A 24,153-nucleotide genomic window follows, 5' to 3' on the forward strand; every position below is an offset into this window, starting at 1 on the left:
AATCACCAAGAAAACCAAGAGACCAAACATGCATGCAGTGAAGTCTTATCAAGGCTTTGTAAAAAGGTAAAATGACTTCCTTATCTTTACATGTCAAGGTTTGTTTCAGCAATGCCATTATTCTCCGAGTTGTATTTACAATTTTTGCTATATGACCCTTGAACTTCAACTTCCTGTCTACTAACACTCCAAGATCACCAGCCTGATCAGTTTTTTCCAGCATAATCCCATCAATATAAAATGATGTTGAATATCTAATCACACCCAGGTGCATGATCTTATTTTTATTAACAGTGAAATGACAGCCATTTTCACATACCTATTGTTCCAGCCTATTCAAATCATTCTGCAAATACTGCATATCAGCAGCACTCCTGATTACCCTACCTATCTAAATCATCAGCAAATAGCTGTATGTCACATGTAAAATCCATTTCAATGCCATTAATGTACAGAATGAATAACAATGGGCTGATAACTGATCCTTGAGGATCAATATTCAAGGGTAACCATTGGTTACCTTGAATATCACAGATTCACATCAGCCACATACCACTTTTTCACATCTGTCAGCTATCCTCTTATCCATGCCAACAGTTTAGAGTCCAACTCCATATCTCAAATTTATGCAACAGTGTTCCATGCTATATTCTGTCAAAAGACTAAGTAAAACCGAAAAGGATCATGGTGTATCAATCTCCTCCCACCCCCTGTCTAACTCAGTGGTAACATTAATAGAATGTAAGGAAGTCACTAAAACATGACCTTTCCTTAGTAAAGCCATCCTCTTCATTGCAAATTATCTATGTGAACACATTCCTGAACGAAATCCTTAACCAACCTTTCCAAAGTCTTGACAAGTGACAGACTGATCTGGAGGAAAATTGTAGATAGGAAGTCAGTAACGGTGTAAATTTTTCATGTAGTACTATCATATCCTGTACACCCCTTGAGGTTACATAGCAGGAATTTGATGATGATATAATTTGAGTCTCAGAACATAGCAGAATCCACAGGAGTGGGGAAAAAAATGTATGCTAATCCTACGGCACGAGGGTGGTGCAAAGACTGATGTATCCAACTATCGAGCAATTAGTATCCGAGTAAAACTTAGCAGAGAGTACTTGTTTTGCTAATCTTTCCTTGCCTATTCTGTTCAAGTGACCATACCACCTGAGATTAGCTCTGCTAACACATTCCTGGATGCTGACAATGTCAAGGTCTTTCCTAATATCCTTGTTTTTAATATGATATTGCCATTCATGCCATCTGTTCATGCCTCTAATCTTTCTCAGCACTCTCATATCTGCAGTCTCTAGTCTTCGGTCAAATGTTTTACTTCTGACCCAGCTCTCAGATCCAACTTTGAACACTGTCTTGTATACATTTAGTGTTCTGACTAATTTCTCTCTTATCCCATATGAATTTATTTAATTGCCTTCCTACCATACAAGCTTCGTTAATTCTGTTGTCTATTTCTATTTTTAATTTACCATCTCCACTAAAAATCATGCCTAAGCAGCTGAAATGTTTTACTTGTTCCACAGGTTCTCCATTCACAACACAATTGACATTTTCAACAATTCTGCCTATTTTCAATGTTTTTGTCTTTTTATTGCTGACCTTCATACCATATCTATTACAACAGTTATTCAATATAGTAAGGGAATCTTGCAGACTTGTAGTGGATTTATTTAGAAGTATAACATCATCTGCATAAAGCAAAGAGCTGAAATTAACATCTCCAATTCTGATATCAGGTTTAATACCACTTTCCTTCATAATGTGATCCATATAGATAATGAATAAGAGGGGATAATGTATATCCTTGTCTCACTCCAGATTTAACATTAAACCATCTTCCTGTACTTCCTTCAATTCTAACTGCTGACTTACAACTCAATAAAGACTAAGTATTGCTTGATATAATGCCCCATTGACAGCATATAAGTGTAGCATATTGAATAGCTTCTCTCTTGGCACCTTGTCATATGACTTTTCCAAATCAACAAAACTTAAATACAGATCTTTGTTATATTCCCATGCTTTCTCGACTATTTGTCGTAAAGTGAAGATCTGATCCTGACAGCCTCTATTTGACCTGAATCTAGCTTGTTCTTCACCAAGCTTTTGTTCCACAATTCTTCTCAACCGTTTCTCAAGTATACATGCATATATCTTACCAGGAACACTCAGTAGGGATATACCTCTGTAATTCTCACATTCAGTTTTATTTCCCTTTTTATATATGGGTACTATGAGAGCTCTACTCCAATCATCGAGAATTCGTCCCTCTGTCCAGGGATTCTGAACTATGCAGTGCAGCCGCTGTAAGACTTTTATACTGCCATACTTCACATTTCTGGTTGAATATCATCTACTCCTACTGCCTTTAACCATTTCAAGCCTTTGATGGCTTCAAGTATGGATATGTATTCCTGACTGCTGCATGGTCTGTGTTTTTCATCACTCTGCTGTTTCACTGCTGCTTGTTTCATTTAGCAGTTTTTCAAAGTAATTACTCCATACTTCAAGGATATCTTTTTCTCCCATTTTCATGTCATCTTTATCATCTCTAACACCTTTTACAACACTCTTTCCTCCATTTCTAAGCTTCTTCAACAACCTTCAAAATATTCTGCCACCTTCTTGATATTTTCTATGTTCTTGCCAAAGTCCTCCCATGACTTTTGTTTAGCTAGTTTTACACAGTGTTTAGCTTTCTTACATTTGTCTCTGTATTCTGTAAGAGTAAAAGCTGACTTATTTGCCAGGAACTTTTGATATGCTTTCTTCTTTTCCTTCACTGCCTCTTTAACTTCCTGTGTCCACCAGGGAGTTCTGATTTTTTTATCCTTGCACACAACCTCACCACATGCCTCTCTGGCAGAATCAATCAATGCTTCCTTCAGAGTTTGCCACTGAATCTCCAAGGTTTGATTCCTGTTCTCAAACTCTTTCATTTTCTTTTCAATAATATTTCTGTATTTTAGTCTACAGTTCACATCTGAGAGCTGCTCAACTTTTATTCGCTTTAAAACTTTCTTACATGTTATTCTTTTCAATATGAAATTCAATTTTATCCTGCTCAAGACTAAATAGTGATCACTTCCAATTTCAAATCCTCTGAATACTCTGATGTCCTGCACCAGGGAGAAAACATCACTATCAACAATAACATAGTCAATGAGACTTTTCTTATTCCTTGCCTCTTCTCTCCATGTGAATTTGTGCACATTTTTATGTTGGAACATGGTGTTAATAATAACCAATCCATGTCCTGAGCAGAAATCCAACAGGTATTTGCCATTATTATTAGCTTTGCTCTTTTCTCCAAATTTTCCCAAAATATTTTTGTATGTCTCACAATCATTTCCTACTCTGCTATTCAGATCCCCGACAAGGACCAAATTTTCCTTTTTCATTGTGTCAGTTGCTTTTTCTAAAGCCTCAAATAATTCCTCCACTTCTACCTTAGTAGAACCCTCTGTGGAACCATAGGCACAAATAAGTCTCATTGTCCAGTTTCCCATTCTCATATTTGCCCACATCACTCAATTTGAGAATGCCTGTCATTCAAGAAGATTAGCCTCGTATTTAGTGGTGAATACTATGGCTACTCCTTTTCCTTGATTGTCATTGTCTGAACATAACATTTTGTATTTATTGCTCAAAAATATCTCACCAGATCTTTTTGGAGATGACTGTTATTTTCAATTCTTCTGACATGGAGTTTGTTCGTAATCCTCTAGGTCTTAAGTTGTAATTTGTTCCAGCTGCTGAACTTTCACTATATTCTGTTATATCCTGAATGAAGAACCTTTAAAAGGAAACAATTCATTCAGGATTTAACAAGTCAGAAAAATCAGCTGAGAGAAAAAACTTGTACTCGAGCAGAAGAAATAAAGTACTAACTGTAAATAGAAATAGAATTACCTTCTTTTAGTAGAATTGTAATACCATGTAAAGGACTTTGTGTATAAATTAGTATTATATGAATGTATCATGTATACAATGAATGGGTAAATTAGATGTAATCAATAGTCCAAAGGTCACAAGCGAGCTTGAGGCATTGGCAATCTCGGAAAGCGATGCACATTCATTTCCCGGAAGATGCTGTTAGAGATCTCGCGATGTGCCGAAATCCCCGCAGATGAAGGAAGTAGCGGGCGGGAAAAGATCGCAGAAAGAAGAGGGCACTATCGCAGTGAGTAACAAGGTGCTAAAAAGGGAGGAGTGAAGGGAGAATAAAAAAGTTTGCACCCCTTTCTCAGGGCCTTTTTTTGCCTATTTTGCTGGATGTTGATTCGACTTCTCCCGCAGACCGGAAATTCCTGATGGTGTTTCTTGGCGATAGTACAATATCGGACGGTGCACCTTTCCCCTTCAATGTCTGAATTTCTGCTGGTATGGAAGCGTGAGATGATGGCATATGCTGTCTTCGCTCATTCGCTGAAAGTTCCGACGGATTAACATTGCGGACGTATCCTGTAGAAACGAGGATGGCCCAAAACAGATCAAGAATAGACGAGGGGAAAAAATACCAGGTGCAGAGCATAGCTTAATCTGATGACCATAGTGACCCACCACATGTACACAGGCTTATGGAAGTATCGAGAGGTAATTCAAACAAAGAAGGACAGTTCAAATGGACCTGGAGATCCTGCCCCGAGAAATGGTAAAGTACAGATTTTGTTGTATAATTACCCAGTCAGTAAAATGGAAAGATCATTGTAGTGTAATAATAGAGTATGAGAGTATTTGAGAACTATAAGTGATTATTTAGCAGTGGCTAATCTCCATAAGACAAATTGCCTGGAATGATTATAGATGATTGTGACTAGTTTAATGTGCAAGACTGACATAGTGGGTAGAATATTGATTAGAAGTGTATAATGTGTATATTATGTGTGTTTAATCTCTAACTTAAAAGAAGGATTTATTGTTCATGCATTACAGTATTAATCAGTTTGATACAGTTTGATTTAGCATGTCATTGAACTAATTGAAAGTGAGATTGATCCAAGTGTATATGTCTTTAGATTCCAATAAATATGTTTTTTCTTCTATACCTGCGTTTTGCCTATGATATGAATCAAAACTACCACTCATTAATCTGAACTATAGCGTGGGGGAATTGAAAGAAAGGTATAACATGTTGTTATAGAAGTTACGACTGCAAACCAGAATTTACTCAGCCACAGTAAAACGTTTCATTTATGAGTTTAAGCACTTAATTTATTCACCTATGTGCACCAAAAGTCTGGAAAAAATCTCCCTGAATAAGAGTCCCCTCTATTTTAAGATATTGGCTGGCACAGCTTTAAAAAATAAATTTGTCAATATCTGAAGAGGAGATGGCCCCAGAAAGAAATTAGAGGATTAGTTTCTTTTAGCAAGGAATAACCTTTAACAGTCAGGGTAAGCACGTGAGTAAAATTAGGAATCGGCTAGAGATATAGAATTTGCTTTCCTTATAGAATGAACACGAAAGAAGTGATACAGATATTAGAATCAGGGAAATTTTGTAAGTCTTGTAGTTATTGTAGAGAGGTAAATTCATAAAGGAAGTAAAATTATATTAAGGAACTATATAACAATGGCGCAGACGACAATATTTAACAATTCCCTGTTCTCTGATGAAAACAGCAGGGTGGGGGACTTCTTTAACAGGGTGATATTCCAGATGACATGAAATCACATCATGTTTATTTCTGGTTTAAATGAATACAGTACAATTTGGCGAGCCCATATCCTTGTTCTTTCAGTATACTTTCAGCCGGCCTGGTTGGCCGTGCAGTTAGCATATCCGCTCTCCAGCCGAAAGGCTACGGGTTCGAATCCTACCGTGGGACCATAGGCACAAATAAGTCTCATTGTCCACTTCCCCACATCACTCTACTTGAGACTGCCTGCCATTCAAGAACATTAGCCTCGTATTTTGTGTTGAATACTATGGCTACTCCTTTTCCTTGATTGTCATTGCCTGAATATTTTGTATTTATTGCCCAGAAAGATCTCGACGGTTTTTGTCTTTTTTGTTTCATTTACCCCTATTATGTCGATCTGGTACTTATCTAATTCCTCAGTGAGCTCCATTACTTTGCCATTCATGCTTCTTATGTTGATAGCACCGATCTTTAAATCTGGTGATGTTGAGTTGAGGTGTCTTTTCAGATTTGTTCCAGTAGCTGACTTTTTGCTGTTCGCCCTGGTTCCCTGGTGAAAACAACTGTTTCATTTATAAAAGAACATTTATAAAAATGATTTTTTAAATCATTTCTTGAAAATATGGAAAAGGTTTAATTTAATACTGATATTCTCTTTTTAGTTAAAAAAAAAAAAAACCATAAAATAAAACAATTATATCTTTCTACTCATGTTTTTACATTCATAAACTTTTTGATTTCACAATGCACTGAGAAACATTAATAAGTTCTCAGAAGAAAAATATCACCTTCAAACAATGAACAAGAAATGTATGTAGTGCATGGCATGCAAATAATTTTCATGAAAATGCATAAAAATTAAGCTTTTAAGAAAAGGAGAGGAAAAAATCAATGGAAAATTCTATTTTAGACAGCAAAGGAAACCAGTTTATACCTTCACCGAGACTTATTCCATCTGCCTCAGCATCCACTGCACTATGATATCCAATTTCCATTAGGCTGTTATCTAAAAGAGAAATAATTTTTTTTTTCTTCCTATTATAGCTAGAAATAAGATGTACAGCTGAATCAAAATATGCCTAAAAAAAAAAAAAGTTTCAAATCAGTTATAAACTTATAAAGCTGAGAATAAGATTGGTTCATAAACTATAAAAATTTTCTCAGAAAATGTTAATGGCATAAAATCTTATCAACTGTTTATTAATATTACTTCCAAGCCACTCACCCCATAAGGAGATTTGATAAACACCTGAATAGGCATCGTATTCAGATGTACACATAGGAACAAGATTAGTACTGGTAATATGTTGAAGAATAGACAGAAAAAGAAACAAAAATTATTCAAATACACTTTCAGGAAGTATTGTAAGATAGATATTAAAGCTAACGATATTATGAAAATTAGTGTATTAGATAAAATTTTTGTGAATAAGTCACACAAAATAATCAACAGCTCTTTGGATTATTTATTCAGATGTCTATGATGTATAAGCTTCTATTTGCAATGCAAAAACACTAATAAAATCTGACTGCAGTTTTAAAATTCCTTCAATTCAAATAAATTTGAAGGGCTGGAAGATCTTCACATAACATAAGGAATGCAGAAAATCAACAGTAATTTCCAAACGCCCAATATATATATAATCCTCATCTTCCTATGGTGCACTTTGTTAGTAGGTATCCATCCATCTGATGGAACAAGAATGAGCTGGAGATTTAATCAATCTGCATTCTTGAACTATGTATGAATTATAATTGTAATTATAATGTATGAATTAATAATCAAATTTCATACCGGCTGAGAAGTTGCTCAATTAAACAATGGCTTCTGTTTTATTCAGGTAACGGGGGGGGGTTTAACACATAAATGCAACAAAACTCAGGTTAAGCAACATCAGAAGCATCAATGGTAAAAGATGGAACAATAATTGGTGTTATTGAGAATGAAGATAAACACAACGTCAAGCAATATCAAGTATCATGATGTGTACAAATTTTGAAATGGAATAATGAGACGTGCCCATAGTCAAAGAGAAGGTTCTAGTTAGAAAGTAGAGCATTGAGGAAGGCAGATAATATAAAGAAAGAAAAAATAATGCTTAGAGACCAAAGCAGCAAAAAATGAATCAAACCCACAAGAATGTTAAGCGAAATTTTGGATTAATAAAAAGGCAGAACTAATAATCATGAAAAATATCTACAGGATTTCTACCAAAGAGAAGAAGTAGTCATTATTAGCATCATGTTCCAACATCAAAAATGTGCATAAATTCATGTGGAGAGAACACACAAGAAAAGTCACTAATAATTCTGTTGAGAGTGACATTATCCAATTGGTTCAGGACACAAAAGCAGACAGATTTTAAGCAACAAGTGATCACTATTTGGCATTGGCCAAAATACAATGAGTATCATAATGGAATTAAAACAGTGTACAAATCTTTAATTACAGAAGCATTGTCACAAAAGATTCAAATATATCGCGTGATGAAGGTGAGCAGCTGATCACGTAAATAACATCGATAATTACAATTCAAATGCGTTAATTTTATAAATATAAGCAATTATAAATCATAATTAATATTGAGGATTTAATTATATACATCAATTTAGTTTTTGCCTGAAATTTCTAGTTTCTGAAAATCAAGGTGCATATACCTCGCACCACAATTTTTTAACTTTAATTTCTGGGGAAAAAAGTGCGAGTTATATTCAAGTAAATACAGTATTGTATGACATGAAGACTGACAGGAAGAGATATTTAGATGGATGTTGTTATAAACCAGGGAATGTGGAAGATGACAAAGAAATGTAAAAGCAACTTGGGTTAGTGAAGGGGAGGGTGATTATTATGGGTAATTTTCATCGTTAATATACATTGGGATAAATAGATAGCATTTAGGTATAAGGAAACTGAATCTCAGTTCTTGAGAGAAAACAATTTTAGGCATTATGTTTGAGATGGTATGTGAGGATCCAGTCCTAGATCCAACAATTTCATCAGAAGATGTGATTGCAAGTGGAGTCACAATTTCCTTCAGTTGGTGAGAGAGTGACCATGATGCAATCACCTAAGTTGTGGCTAGCCATATGAAGACTTCTGTGAGGGAAAAAAGTGCAAGTTATGTTCAAGTAAATACAATATTGTATGACATGAAGACTGACAGGAAGAGATATTTAGATGGATGTTGTTTTAAACCAGGGAATGTGGAAGATGACAAAGAAACGTAAAAGCAACTTGGGTTAGTAAAGGGGAGGTTGATTGTTATAGGTGATTTTCATCGTTAATATATATTGGGATGAATAGAGCATTTAGGTATAAGGAAACTGAATCTGAGTTCTTGAGAGAAAACAACTTTAGGCAGTATGTTTGAGATGGTATACGAGGATCGAGTCTTAGATCCAACAATTTCATCAGAAGGTGTGATTGCAAGTGGAGTCGCAATTTCCTCCAGTTGGTGAGAGTGACCATGATGTAATTACCTGAGTTGTGGCTAGCCATGTGAAGACTTCTGTGAGGAAAAGATAAATGTGGAAACACAAGGCTGGTGATTACAAGAAGCTTAAGGGGGGGGGGACAGCTTAGAGCTATAGAATGGAATGACTAGTTAAGCAGGAAGGAGAAATGCTGCTTGGACACTGACCAAGATATTCAACATCAATGTGTGAATTTAGTCCAAAGGTCAAAAGGTTAAATAAAGTCACATAGATGAATGAAGGAATTGAGCATGAAATCTGGAAGAAGGTACAAGGTACTCTGGAGCAAGCACAAGATTAATAATTGCAATAATCAGTTGCATGAAGAGTATAAAGAGTAAGCCAGGAAGGTGACTCAGTTGGTAAAGACAGCAGAAGTGCAATATGAATAGGAATTAGCAAATCAGGCAGAGAAAAATCCCAATATTCAGTAAGTAGAAGGAAGAATGCTTGGTAAGATGTTGATGGATGAAGATGGTAGAATGATGACTGCTGTAGAGGATAGAGGTATTCAGTAAACAATTCATCAAGGTGTTTCATCCCCATTTGTATGAAATCATAAGAAGCTGAAGTGTAGAAGAAATAGAAGAGGGTGACTTATGTGAGAAAATAAGAGGTACGTGCGAAATTAAGTAAAATGGATGTCAATAAGGCAATAGGGCTTGATGATATATCACCACATCTGAAAGAAATGTTCCAGGGAGTTTGCAGTTTTGACATACCTCTTTAGCAAGTCTTGCAACAGCACAGGTCCTAGGTGGAAAGAAGGTAAAATTGTCCCACTTCACAAAGTGTGGTAACATGATTATGACTACAATTTATAGGTCAATCTATATATTTGAAGCTGTGGTTAAGTTGTTGGAGCAGTTAATGAGAGCTAGGATACATAAATGGGTTGATAACAGCAGTATTCCTTGTGACTGTTAGAATGGGTTTAACTATACATAATAAATAACGGAAAACTCACGTAGAAATATTATTTAATGGTATAATTTTCGCCTGTGTGTCACAGGCATCTTCAGTACAATTAGGCACAAAAATTAAACACTAACTGACAATTCCAAAAAGCGCCACCTAAGTAGCTGGTGTAAGATAACTAAAAAGGTCAATAACTTTCCTTAAAAAAAAAAAAAAAAAAAAAAAAAAAAAAAAATTAATACAATAAAAAGTTAGGAAAGATTAGCTGATTTGTAAAGTACTTTACAAATCAGCTAATCTTTCCTAACTTTTTATTGTATTAATTTTTTTTTTTTTTTTTTTTTTAAGGAAAGTTATTGACCTTTTTAGTTATCTTACACCAGCTACTTAGGTGGCGCTTTTTGGAATTGTCAGTTAGTGTTTAATTTTTGTGCCTAATTGTACTGAAGATGCCTGTGACACACAGGCGAAAATTATACCATTAAATAATATTTCTAAGTGAGTTTTTCCGTTATTTATTATGTATAGTTATGTCTACTCACGGTTTACCTCTTTTAAAACTTAGAATGGGTTTGTTAAAGGGAAATCATGTTTTACATGACTAGTAGACCGTCATATTATGATAGATTGCCATATGACAAGCTGGTAACCAAAATGGATGGGACTGGATGCTAGATTAATGAAGTAGATAGATGACTGATTGTCAGATAGGTATCAGAAAGTTGTATATGGGGATGTGGTATCTCAAAAGAGAAAAGCCACTAGTGGTGTGCTATAGTCGTCTGTTCTGGGGGGCCACTATTGTTAAATTTGTATATTAATGACAATGGAACAGTTTAACTAAAGATACAACTGTTTGCAGATGATGGAAAGTTTGGGAAAACAATGAGGAGTCAAGCAAATATTGTGGCCTTATAGGAGGAGTTGAATAGAGTGTATGAATAAACAAGTCAGTGGAAATGTCAGTTCAGTGTTGCCAAGTATATGGTTCTGAAACTTGGTAAGCAACAATGGGATGCAAAATATATACTTGGTGAGGAAATTTTAAAGGAGGATGGAGAAACAAGAGATCTGGGAGTAGTGATGGACAAGGACCTGACGTTCAGGGATCACAATGCACAAGTTGCAAAGTGATTACATCAAATTATGGCAAGGATGCTGAGGACCTTGACATTCAAAAATAAAGAGGCTATGGCAAGGTCCTCAGCATCCTTGCCATAATTTGATGTAATCACTTTGAAACTTGTGCATTGTGATCCCTGAACGTCAGGTCCTTGTCCATCACCACTCCCAGATCTCATTTCTTCATCCTCCTTTAAAATTTCCTCACCAAGTATATATTTTATATTGCCGAGATTAGCTCTACATAGATTATTGTGCACAGATTTGGTCATCTGGATTTTGCAGCGAAAGGGTTCAAGGAAGGTTAACAAAAGTGGTGCCTGGTGTTTGGAATGCATGGCATGAAAAATGATTAAGGGAATGCAATTTGCAAAAGTTGGTGAACAGGAGGAGAGGGGATATAATGAAGACATTAGTTAGGGGTTGTTACCAAGTTAATACGGAAGAAATGTTATGTAGAATGGGAGGAGGTAAAACAAAAGGCTATTACTGTTAACTATATAAGGAGGCATGTGAGAAAAGGAGAGAGAGGAACAGGTTCTTTGCATGTAGAGTGTTTGGGGGAGTGGAATGCATTGCCTGAGAGTAGTGACTGCACACACAGTAAATGAGTTTAAAGCACAGTTTGATGAGATTTGTGTGTGAGACAGTCTATACCTCCTGCAATGAGTCTTGATTCCATGGATTTATATCATTAATAATATTAAAAATAATAGCATGTGCCATCAAATAACATGCAGAGCAGCAGTCCAAGAACCACAAGGCATTTTTCAGATGCTCATGAGCTGCAAGATATTTTCTATAATTAAATAGATTTATATTTAAATATTTCTTATCAATATGGACTATATAAAATAGAACATAATGTATAGAATAATATACGATTAAACATTAATAAAAACAAATACATATACTTTATATATATGTATTTCTTATGAAAAAAATATAATTATCATATTCATATTTTAAGATAAACAATTAAAATCAAAATTGCCACACAAGCCAGGATATAGCCATTGCTATAAAAAATGCAAGAAAGCTAAATGATGTATAAAAATAGTTTAACAAAAATAATGAAAAGGCTAAGAACAATAAGGTGACATGAATTAAACATCAGTCATTATGTGGGCTGCAGCAAGATAAGTAAATTTTATATTTATATGTGTGATGAATCGTAGATTAAGTATTACTGTGAGATATCTGAATGCAGAATGAGGTATTTGGATAAATTTCTTAGGCAATATTATCAAGTCACTGATTTTTTTAGCACACCGATACAACATGGCGGTGAAGTGCAAATCATCGTACTGTCTGCATGGAAAACAAAGTACAAGGTATGGTTGTCTCAAAATGGTGTGGTGCAGTGAATATAGGATGTCAAGGATGTTTATGTAGAGCGGCTGAATAAGAGAAAAGAACGAGTGTGGTATGTAGGAAGTGCAATATTCTGATGGGCCATGAGGCTGGCTCAAATGAAATATGAGGAGGGGAACATGCCATTATAACTCGCACGACAGTTCAAGACTGTGCGGATGTTTAGAGTGTGTGTGAAAGTGGTAGTGAGGGAAAAAGAGTTCGACTGACAATAAAGTGGGCAATAATGACACTGAAAATAGAGTGCAATTAATGGTATGATGATGAGCATGATTGATGGCAAACAAATGTGCGTGTCTGGTGGTAAAATAGTAAGAGTGAATGATAGCAAAAAAATACAAGATTTGAAAGATCAGCTGGTGAAGATGAGATAGAGAATCAAATGAAGAGAATTTGAGATATGTATGGAAGAGTAAAGAAGACAAAAATTAATGAAAAAAGGTAACGAGAGACCCGCAAGTGACACTGTGTGGCAATTCAATTATTAGAGGTGTGGTAAACAAAAGGATGCACAAGGTTTGTTTTCTGGGGTAAAATGAGTAGTGATTGAAGATATGAGAGGTAGGCAAGCAAAGGAGTTGGTAGTGGTAGTATGGACATATAACTTAACTGGGAACAAGGAGAATGTGAGATTGGATATCAGGTGTCAAGGAGGATAAAAGATAATAGCATGGTAGGAAAGGTAGTCAGTGTGTTGCCCAGGTATGACAGTGATGAGATGAGGTAGAGAGCAAGAATGATATGTTAGTAGATATGTGTGAAGAGAAAGGAGCGAAGTTTGTTAATGTGTGGAATGAGTTTGAAGGACGAAGTGAACTATATAAGATGACAGACTGCGTTTGAATGGTTTTGGTGCAAGTCATTTGGAAAGACTGCTGCAGAAAGGGAGCGTAATGAGTACAGAGAATGAATCTGAGCATGCAAGAAGCGATGAAAAAGAGAAGAAGAGTAAGGAAGGAGAGATTGAAGTGATGCTTGTGAATGAAGAAGTGGGTAACATGAGTACAGAGAATGAGAGAACAGGTATGCAAGACAAACAGGGGAATATTATGAGAAAGGATGATGCTCCATCCTAATAGAAGGATGTGAATGAGTGTGTAGACAAAAAAGTGAAAGGGGATGACCTGGGATGTAAGGAAAACAGTCGAATTTGAAGAAAGTTCTGGGATGAGTTAGGAGAAAAAGAAATGGCTCGAGGAAAGTATGGAGGTCACATCTAATAAGTGATATCAGTGAAACTATTTATAGATCCAGGATTGAGTTATGTTTGTATACGAATGCCAGAAGTATCAGAAACAAGGGAAATGAAATGGCTGCATTGATTCAGTTTGTTCACCCAAAAATTGTTGGAATAAGTGAGAACATGATCGGATGAGAATGACATCCTGACAGGAATAGAGATAGAAAGGTATGATGTACACTCTGTCCAAAAAGAAACCGAACTTTTCAAAAATAGAAAAAACTAGTGGCGCCACCTGTTGTATCTTTTTGTTGTCAAAAGCAGCAATCTTCATTAGTGTTGTGTCAACTGTTTATGACATTTGTTTCATTAGAACCCGAGTTATAGTGCCAAGAGTGACAGTGTGTTTTGACAAAGTTGGAAAATGAGTTTCAAACAGAGCTGCAATTGACTTTTGTGTTAAACTTGGTAAAAGTTTTAACGAAACGCATCAAATGTTTCAAAAAGCATACGGATGAATGCTTATCCTGTACTCAAGTTTAAGAGGGTTTAAGTGATTTCAAAGTGGTTGTGAGACGTTTGAGGACGATGAAAAGCCAGGCCATCCAAAAACTGGACTGAGCGAAGTTAACATCCAAAAGTGCATGATTTCATCAAAGAAAATCCAAAATCGTCCATGAGATTGATTGAAGATGAACTGGGGGTTCCAAAATCAACTGTGCACAACATTTTGACCGAGCGTTTAGGCCTTCATAAATTGAATTTGCGAAGGGCTCGTTGGTCAACTTGTGGGGAACAAGTTGACCAACGACCAAAAAATGTATCGAAATGTATCTGCAAGGACCTCATTAAAATCACTCTTAAGGACTCCAACTTCTTTGAAACAATCGTTACTGGTGACAAAACGTGGTGTTTTGAGTATGAGCCCGAAACAAAGCGCTGAGCGGAGACTACCAAAAGAGGGGCATCTGAAAAAAAGTCACTTGGAGAAGTCAAAAGTAACGACAATGCTGATTTTGTTAAAGATACTGAGCTATTTTTAACCTGGTTTTACTCCATTTCCCAAGTAAGCAAACAGACAAACAAGTCAAGTTTGCACCTGCAAGTGTTGCAAGTCTAGCTGACCCTGCACGTAGTGCAAGACCAAGGCAACTCATGGTAAAAGTAAAATAAGCTCTGATCACTAATCTTAATATTTACCCTTAATGCAAAGCACATCTCCTGGAGGAGATGTATGATGCTTTGTATTAAAGGCAAGGGGCCACTACCCAGACCGGTTTCGACCTTTATTGAGGTCTCATCAGTTTTAACAAACCAGGTTAAAAATAGCTTGGTATCTTTAACATTTATTATACCCAAGGTAAAATACTTTCTACAATGCTGATTTGTTTCTACGATTCCAATGGCATTATTCACAAAGAATTCGTTTCACCTGGCCAAACAGTCAATGGTGAGTTTTATCTCAAAGTTTTGAAATGATTGATAGCAAAAATTCATTGCGTATGGCATGAATATCGTGATGCAGGCAGCTGGTCACTTTTGCATGATAATGCACCATTTCATCTCATCGTTCAAACATTGTGAGACAGTTTTTGGGCAAAAACCAAGTTTGTGTGTTGAATCACTAGCCATATTCACCTGATTTAGCACCTTGTGATTTCTTTATCTTCCCCCAACTTCATTTGCCGATGAAAGGAAAGCGATACGACACCATTGAAAACGTTCAAGCGACAGTAACCACGACCCTCAACAATATCCCAAAAACCAATATAAAAAACTCATTTAACGAATTTGTTGACCATGCCAAACACTGTATCGAAGCTGAGAGAGAGTATATTGATTAAAATAAATGACTGGAATAATTATAATTGGCCTGTGTTTTATTTCCTATCAAAATTTTGGTTTCTTTTTGGACAGAGGGTGTATTTCATGAAGATATAAAGGGTAAAAAAAAAGGAGGGGAGGAGTACTATTGATAGAAAAAGGGTTATGTCCTTACAAGGTAGAGATGGATTAGTGGTAGTTGTTTTGGGGGATTAGTGGTAGTTGTTTTGGGAAGTATGGTGCAAGACAGAGGTGAACAGAATGAAATATATCATTAGATGTTGCTATAGACCTGGTGATGTGGAGGATAGTAACCAGGAAATGTAACCAGCAAATTAACCAAACAAATGAGAAAAGGATGATTGTTATGGGTGATTTTAATTAAGGCAATATATACTGGGATGATGAGATATAAGTTCCTTGAGTTTTTGAGAGACAACTACCTCAGTACGTAACAGAGGGCACACAAGGATCAAGGGTCTAGGATTTGGTCATCTCATCAGAGGATGTTATTATAAATGAGGCGTCAAATCTCCCTCCAGTTGATGAGTGACCATGAAGTGATTACACAGGTGGTTGCCAACCATGTGAGGACTTCCATGAGGAAGGGGTATATGTGGAAATACAAGGCTGATGGTTATGAGAAGCTTAAGAGACAGCTTGCAGGTGAAGCTATTGGAATCTGAGAGTTTCATGAAACTCTCCGATTCCAATCTTTGAGTTTCTTATTCGGTTTTAAAACAATGTGGGATTTAATATCCCCTTAATTTAAATAATGTTTATATCGCCGAAATGAAGCCTATTGGCTCTTTATATATAAGTAAAAAAAAAACGAATGATCATGGTAGGATGGCAGTGATTGGAGAAAATGGTATAAGGAAAGGACAACTACCGTGGAGGTTATAGTTGGGATATTTAATGAGCATGTTAAAGATACCAAGCAACTTTAAACCTGGTTTTACTCCATTTCCCAAGTAAGCAAACAGACTAAAAGTCAAGTTTGCGCCTGCAATTGATGCAAGTCTAACTGATCCCACAGGTAGTGCAGGACCAGGGCAACTCGTGGCAAAGGTGGAACAAGTTCCGATCACTAATCTTAATATTTACCCTTAATGCCAAAACACATCTCCAAGAAGGGGATGTATGATGTTTTGTATTAAAGGTAAGGAGCCACTACCTTTAATTTACCTTTAATACAAAACATCATACATCCCCTTTCTTGGAGATGTGTTTTGGCATTAAGGGTAAATATTAAGATTAGTGATCGGAGCTTGTTCCACCTTTGCCACGAGTTGCCCTGGTCCTGCACTACCTGTGGGATCAGTTAGACTTGCATCAATTGCAGGCGCAAACTTGACTTTTAGTCTGTTTGCTTACTTGGGAAATGGAGTAAAACCAGGTTTAAAATTGCTTGGTATCTTTAACATATTTATACCCAAGGTAAAAATACTTTCTACATCTATATTTAATGAGCAGTTCATAGAGGTCTTTCATCCTTGTGAATGTGACACTATGGAGTTTGAGAGCAGTGGATGATGAGGAGAACTGTAAGGAAGAGGTATATGGGGAATTAAGCAAACTTGATAAAGGCTGTAGGACTTGATATATCATTGTGCATTTTGAAGGAATATGCCAGGGAGTTGACATCTGCCTTGACATATTTGTGTAATATAAATCTCACACTGGATCATGTTCCTAAGGAGTGGAAGGATGACAAGATTGTACCACTTCATAAAAGAGATGACAGAATTCAAGCATCAAATTATAGGCCAAATGGTGTCAGGTGTTGTGGTTAAAGTGTTGGAAAGACTGGTGAGAATTGTGATCCAAAATTGGGTTGACACCAAATCAAGATCTGAATGGGAATATACAGTTGTTTGCAAATGATGCAAATTTGGGATGAGATGTGAGGAGTGGAGCAGATGTTGTGCCATTACAAGAAGACTTGAATATTCTAAGTGAATGGGCACAAGAGTGGGGATAACAGTTCAATGTTGCAAAAATGCAAGGTTTTAAAATTTGGAAAACAAAATATGCTCTCATTTTAGCCATCTATTAAAAAAAACAAATGTATCATTATTTGGCTCTTCCTGGAGTTCCAAGATTCAACATTGGAGGCTTTTTTCTATGCTACATTACACAATACATCCATCACCAAATGTAACATTATGTAGTGATATAGTGCTAAAAAGTACTGATCTGGTGTACACTTTTTGTCTGCCAAATACATCACTCTATCCTATTTATGATTAACTCTTCATGACTAACTAAACTGAATAACGACTGCAAATAAATTTGGCATGAAAACCTGCATTACAAAGAAACTATGAAAGCAGACAGAAACATAGAAAACAACTGCATTCTCAATGGTGAGAATATCATTTTTATTTATTCCCAAACATAAAAAAAAAAGGTAGTAAACCTGTAATACATCAGTACCAAAGGTAGGCTAAGGAATTGACCTTTTTTATATATACCGTATTTACTTGAACATAACTTTTTTTCCCCAAAATGAAGTGAAAAAATAGTGATGCAAAACATATGCAGGGATTTTTGGAAACTCATTGTTCAGGAAAAAACTAAATTGACATTTATAATTAAATCCTTGGTATTCATTATAATTTATAATTGGTCACATTATTTATAAAACAAATGTATTTAAATTTTAATTATAAACATTTATGCATTCAGCTGCTCACCATCACACAATACATTTGAATTTTTACTGACAATGCTTCTGTAATTAAATTAAAACAAAGAGTTTCATTATTGTTTGTCCTTTTATCATTTCAGAATAACAAGATCATTATGATTTTAAAAATGGTCTCTTAATCTTCTCTGCCAGAGTAAGGTTGTAGCCGTTGGCTGCCATCCACTCCGTGTAGAATTTTTGTACGTAGTCCTTGAATGGTTTGTTGATCAATACAGCCAAGGACTATAGACAAGGTATAAGACCACTAGGAATAATGGCCACATCTGTCTTCACATCTGAAAGTTGTTTTACTATTTCAGGTTCTAAGTGTCTGTGGAAACTATCTCTAACATGAGGAGAGTCAGGCATCGAAATAAGGCCCCTGGCTGTTGGTCCCAAACTGTTCTAATCCAATCTTGAACCACAGTAGTGTCCATCCACCCTATTTCTTATCTATCTATCTTAAATATTATTAATATTCAGGGCCGGTCCGAGAGTATATGACGCCCCTAGGCAAAGAAAATGTAGGCGCCCCTATACTTTGTCTCTCTCTCTCTATATTTTTGTCATACTCACACAAGCACATGTACACCACACATGTGGATGTTTATAAAAATAATATCATTATGAACATTAAAAAAATTTATAAATCAAAACCAATGCATTTGTATACATATGATTACTCCTAATATCTGTACAGCAAAAGAAAATTATCACATCTTAAATACAAAAATTAGGAAAAATTAATCTTTCAGGCTATTGCTTTGACAAAGTTTTGGATTAATTCATCTATACTGATTGTAGATGCAATTTCATGCTCTATAGATATTATTATTCTTGTTGAGAGGCTTATACGCTGGTTAAACATGATAACTAATATTTAAGGAATTGACAGTGTATACTAGGAATATAGATTAAATAAACTTTAATATATACTTTCCGATATTTCGGCGAACGTCACGTTGCCATCTTCTTGGGAACTTACTATAAAGACACATGTACACAAGTACTAATAACAGCAAATGAGACTGAAGCTATGAAGCTAGCGTTTTCCTAAAGTCCTGATGGTGCCCCTGGCAGGCTATATTGGTAGTTCTTGGCATTTGGGCTGAAGTTCTTCTGATAAAAGTTTCCCAAATTTGGGGCAGTTTCATGCATCCATGGATGCATGAAACTACCCCAACTCTCATTCTGTGGCGAGTATCCAGAGCGTGGTCTGCAAGCCCCGAGTGGCTGTACTGGTGAAATCTGATGTAATCCTTGTGTTCCGAGATTCTGATATTTGCTGTCCTGCCTGTTTGGCCAAACTCGCCACAGAATAAGATGGAAGAAAGCCACAGTAATACACCACAGCAAGTTCAAGTATGAAAGACTATTCATGGAATCAGCCTCGGCCCTTAGGAACATGCCAAACCTCAACAAATTTGGATGCATGAAACTGCCCCAAATTTGGGAAACTTTTATCAGAAGAACTTCAGCCCAAAGGCCCAAAACTACCAATATAGCCCGCCAGGGGGCACCATCAGGACTTTAGGAAAACGCTAGCTTCCTAGCTTCAGTCTCATTTGCTGTTATTAGTACTTGTGTACACGTGTCTTTATAGTAAGTTCCCAAGAAGATGGCAACGTGACGTTCGCAAAATATCGGAAAGTATATATTAAAGTTTATTTAATCTATATTCCTAGTATACGCTGTCAATTCCTTAAATATTAGTTATATAGATATTATTGCTAGACCAGCGAGTCATTCCTGAGCCATTGTAGAGCGAGTGTAAGTTTTTGTAATCAAGCACCAGGACAGCTAGACTTATTTCAGTTTTTTATTATTAATCAAGGTTTTACTTATTGTTTTCGAAGGTTGTAATTTTCCCCCGACCTATGTAGCAAAATCTAGGACCCGAAGTCTTGGCGCCCCTAGGCAATTGCCTAGGTTCACCTAATGATAAAACCGGCCCTGTTAATATTCACTAATGTGAAAGTATATGAAAGTATAGCTAATCTAAGTAGTTATAGTCACTAAAATATGGAAGAGAAGATAGTAAAATGTATCTGGTACAAGAAGCTCATAGTCTTTCCATAGCAAAGTGCATAACTTTACACAATGATACACTGAAATGGTAAAAATTATCATGTGCCCAAAACTGATGATCTATTTAAATCATCCTGAGATCTTTACATCACTTTTAACTATGGCCCCTTCCCAATCAATATCATCTGCAGACAACTGGATATCCCCATCAAATTATTCTGAATATCATTTATGTACAAATAAACAGCCATGGCCCAGATAGAGAACCCTGTAGCTTCCTACTAGTCACCATCATATATACCTCTGATCTGCCCATCCATCGGCTGCCTTCTTATCCATGTCACCAGCTTCACATCTCTCACAACCTTCTTGGTGTGCGTGTGTTTCTGTTTTTTCCTGGTTGGTTTGGCAGTTTTCATTTCATAAGGAATGATATGAAAGATTAGATTAGCTTTCCATGTTGCATTTTGTAAATTGTTTTATTTTTATTGCATTTGTCAGTGCTGGTTGTTGACATTGGTATTTCTTCAAACATCCGTGTTCGTTTTTGGTCTTTTTCTATTGCAATACCTCTTGATGTTGGTAGTATTTCTTCGCTTAGAGGATCTTTAATCCTAAAAAAACATAAACTTCATATGTGATGCCAACATTTAGAGAACCATATCTTATGTATATTTAAATGATGAAAAATAATAATAAAAAGTCCATTTGAAAGTAAAATTTCTTGGTGTCTGTGGTATTGAATATTTACATGTTTAATGCATGACCAGAAAGGGTTATATATTTTAAATATATAAACAGCAATATATATTTAAAAGAGAAACCTTGAGGGACGGGGGAGGGGGGGGGATCTCCAATTTGCTATCTTTCAGAATATCAAATTCCTATTGGAAAGTGAACTTGTGTTAACTTTTCCGCCTTCGAAGTTAAAAAAAAGTTGATTGCAACATTCCACAAACATAAAGTAGGTAAATTGCTGTTATTTTTATTCCCCTACTTGGATTTTCTTTTCGATTCAGAATGACAACAGTTCTGATTCAGTTGCAACATTCACATGGATACACAACAAAAAACAATATAATAATATATCAAAAAACTGCGGATATTTTAATATACTGTTGTTTTAAAAAAAAAATACGCATGATTACAAAGAAAGGTTGCAGCATTTACCATAAATTGTATTTGTTCTCTTCAGTATTAGAGAAGCAAACAATATAATGCAAGATTAATTTTACAATCTAAACTACACGGTATTGTCTGGTTCATCACATTATTTTAACACATGTGCACTAATACGAAACACACTGGGTGTAGACAATTGAAATATCGTATTTTTCAATATCGAATGTAAAGAGACTGACTGCATTATGTAATATGAGATGTATAATACAAACGGATGAGAAATTAAAAAAAAAAAAAATAGAAACGAAAGACAGAAAGGAAGTATTTTTTAAAATAAATAGCTGATGGTTTTCGAATCAAAACTACTCCACAAATCAGACATGAGAAATATAAATGGAAATAATTAAAACCATGTTAAATAACAGCGAAAGAAAAATCAGTATCTTCGATGTATAACTGCTCAGAAATGACAGATAACGAAATCCAACTGAGAGAAAATATTACTTAAATATACTCACGATTAAGCACAATTTCACTTAATCTTATAATCCATTCACATTCCCTAAATCTAGGAATTTAAAGTGTTAAAAAGCAATACAGAAAATAAAACTCGTGATATCAATTCAAAACAACTCAGAAACATTATGCACATCCCCTCTAAAAACAAAGTTTAAACACGGCGGTTACGTTAAGAGCCACCTTTACTGGCTGAAAAAATTCTGCTCCAAAGAAAACCAGGTGCAAACTAGACAAACATGTATAAACAAAAAAAAAAAAAAAAAAAAAAAGGTTTGTATTTCACTCATAGTCACTTTAGATATACATCACTGACAAATACCAAACAATTGTAAAAGAGAAAAATTAAATGACGTACATAAGTAAACATCAATTTGATTTTTTTAACAATATTTGAAATTATTATTCTTATAGCAAGATTATACAGATGTGATCCACGACTTGGATATCGTGCTTTATTTCTACTACCAGTACTACCACTACTACTAATAATAATAAGCAGAACAGGAAATAATAATATATAAATAAAAGTATAATTAACAATAGAAAAATACAGGTCTCGGATAAAAGTTTTAAGGACATATTTGTGACAAATGGACATTAAAGTTAAGCTGTGCACATATTTAAATTATTTATTACTTTCATCCTCGAATATTCATACGGGTCATAGCCCCAAGGCCTGCGGAGCTGTACATCTATAAATCCGTTTCTGGGTGATTTACTCAAATTATATTAGTTGGACGCAGGACGCAGGACATATATAGCGCAGAGGGTGAAGCTTGACGCTTTTCATATTCCCTGTTGTCTGTTTCGGGAGCAGTGATGGGAGAGATTTGTGAGCTATTTTAGCTCGCCCTGAGTGGGCAGAAGTGGTTATTCGTCGTTGGGTGTTAGGATGGCTTTCGGTCTTTTATGTTTCCAGTAGTCATTACCGTCATAGTTTCCGGCTTGTTGTATCAGTTGGTTTGGATGCGTAGATGTCTTCATAAAGAATTTTTCTGCTAGGGAGCGTAGTAGTGGAGAGATGTAGGGGATATTTATGTCCCGGTGGATCTGGGCGTTCTGATGAACCACGGGGCGTCCAGAATCATTCGCAGGCATTTGTTCTGTAGTCTTTGAAGCTTGAGAGTGTTTGTCTTGGAGGTATGGCTCCAGGCTGGGGAGGCGTATATGACTGTGGGACGGATCACTGTCTTGTATAGTAGTATTTTATTTGTTGAGCTTAGTTTGTTTTGTCTGTTGATCAAGGGGTATAGCTGGGAGATAACTTTTGAAGCTTTGGTGCATATGCTCTTGATGTGGCTGTTGAAGCATAATCGCTTAACGAGAAGTATTCCTAGGTATTTTGCTTCAGTTTTCCAGGGAATTTTAGAGTTGAACAGGGTGATGTCTCCTTTGGGGGATGCTCGTCTTCTTGTGAAGAGTATCGTTGTACTTTTCTGGGGGTTTAATTGTAGTCGCTAGTCTTTAAACCATTTTTCTAGATTCAGGATGGTGTCTTGTAGTTTTTTGGTGACGAGAAGTGGTTGACGAGATCTGGCTAGAATAGCCGTGTCATCAGCATAAAGGGCGATGGTGGATGTGAGAGGATTTTAAGGGATGTCTGCCATATAGATGTTGAACAGGATCGGGGCTAGCAGTGATTTTCCGTTGGGTTGAGACTGTTTCATTGATTTTGACTTGCAACCTCCTGTTGGAGAGGTATGATTTGATCAGGTGTATCATGTTTAGTGAAAGGTTAGCGATGATAAGTTTGTAGAGGAGGCCTTGGTGCCAGATCTTATCGAATGCCTTTGAGATGTCTAGGAAGACATCTCCAGTGTGTTGATTCCAATTGAATCCTGTGGTGATGTATTCTACCAGTCTATGGACTTGATGGGTGGTTCTGTGATTTTGACGGAAGCCGAATTGTTCTTCTGGAATGATATTTAATTGGTTGACATGATCTTGGAGTCTGATGAGGATGATTTTCTCAGCTATTTTCCCTAAATTGGATAGCAGGCTGATGGGACGGTAATTTTCAGGTAGGTGTGGGTCTTTGCCTGGTTTGTGAATTGGGATGATGTCAGCTATTTTCCATGAGTGGGGGAAGTGCTGCCATTTGAGGATGGAGTTTATGATGTTTGCCAGATGTGCTATGGCTTTGCGTGGTAGTGCCTTGGTAACTTGGTTAGTGATGCCATCCGGACCTGGGGCTTTTTTGATCTTGAGATGGTTGATGATGCCGATTA

General features: G+C 36.0%; 1 protein-coding gene across 2 annotated transcripts in view; it reads right to left on the reverse strand.

Annotated features, from left to right (window-relative positions):
- The window catches only part of pbl (epithelial cell transforming 2 pebble), a 237,909-nt gene extending 215,836 nt beyond the window's left edge, over window positions 1-22,073 (reverse strand). The window contains exons 1-2 of one of the 2 annotated variants that reach the window (XM_090413580.1): window positions 21,925-22,073; window positions 6,604-6,675 (exon numbers count right to left, since the gene is read on the reverse strand). In XM_090413580.1, the coding sequence (XP_090269706.1) occupies window positions 6,604-6,664 (61 nt within the window). In that variant the 5' untranslated portion in view covers window positions 6,665-6,675; window positions 21,925-22,073. Of the gene's footprint in view, window positions 1-6,603; window positions 6,749-21,924 lie in introns of both variants that reach the window. The other variant, XM_090413579.1, reaches the window with a different exon arrangement.
- Window positions 22,074-24,153: the final 2,080 nt, after the last annotated feature.

The sequence above is a fragment of the Typopeltis vanoorti genome, chromosome 24 (genome assembly GCF_054136105.1).
Source record: "Typopeltis vanoorti isolate ZY-2024b chromosome 24, IOZ_Tvanoo_1.0, whole genome shotgun sequence".
Classification (NCBI taxonomy): domain Eukaryota; kingdom Metazoa; phylum Arthropoda; class Arachnida; order Uropygi; family Thelyphonidae; genus Typopeltis; species Typopeltis vanoorti.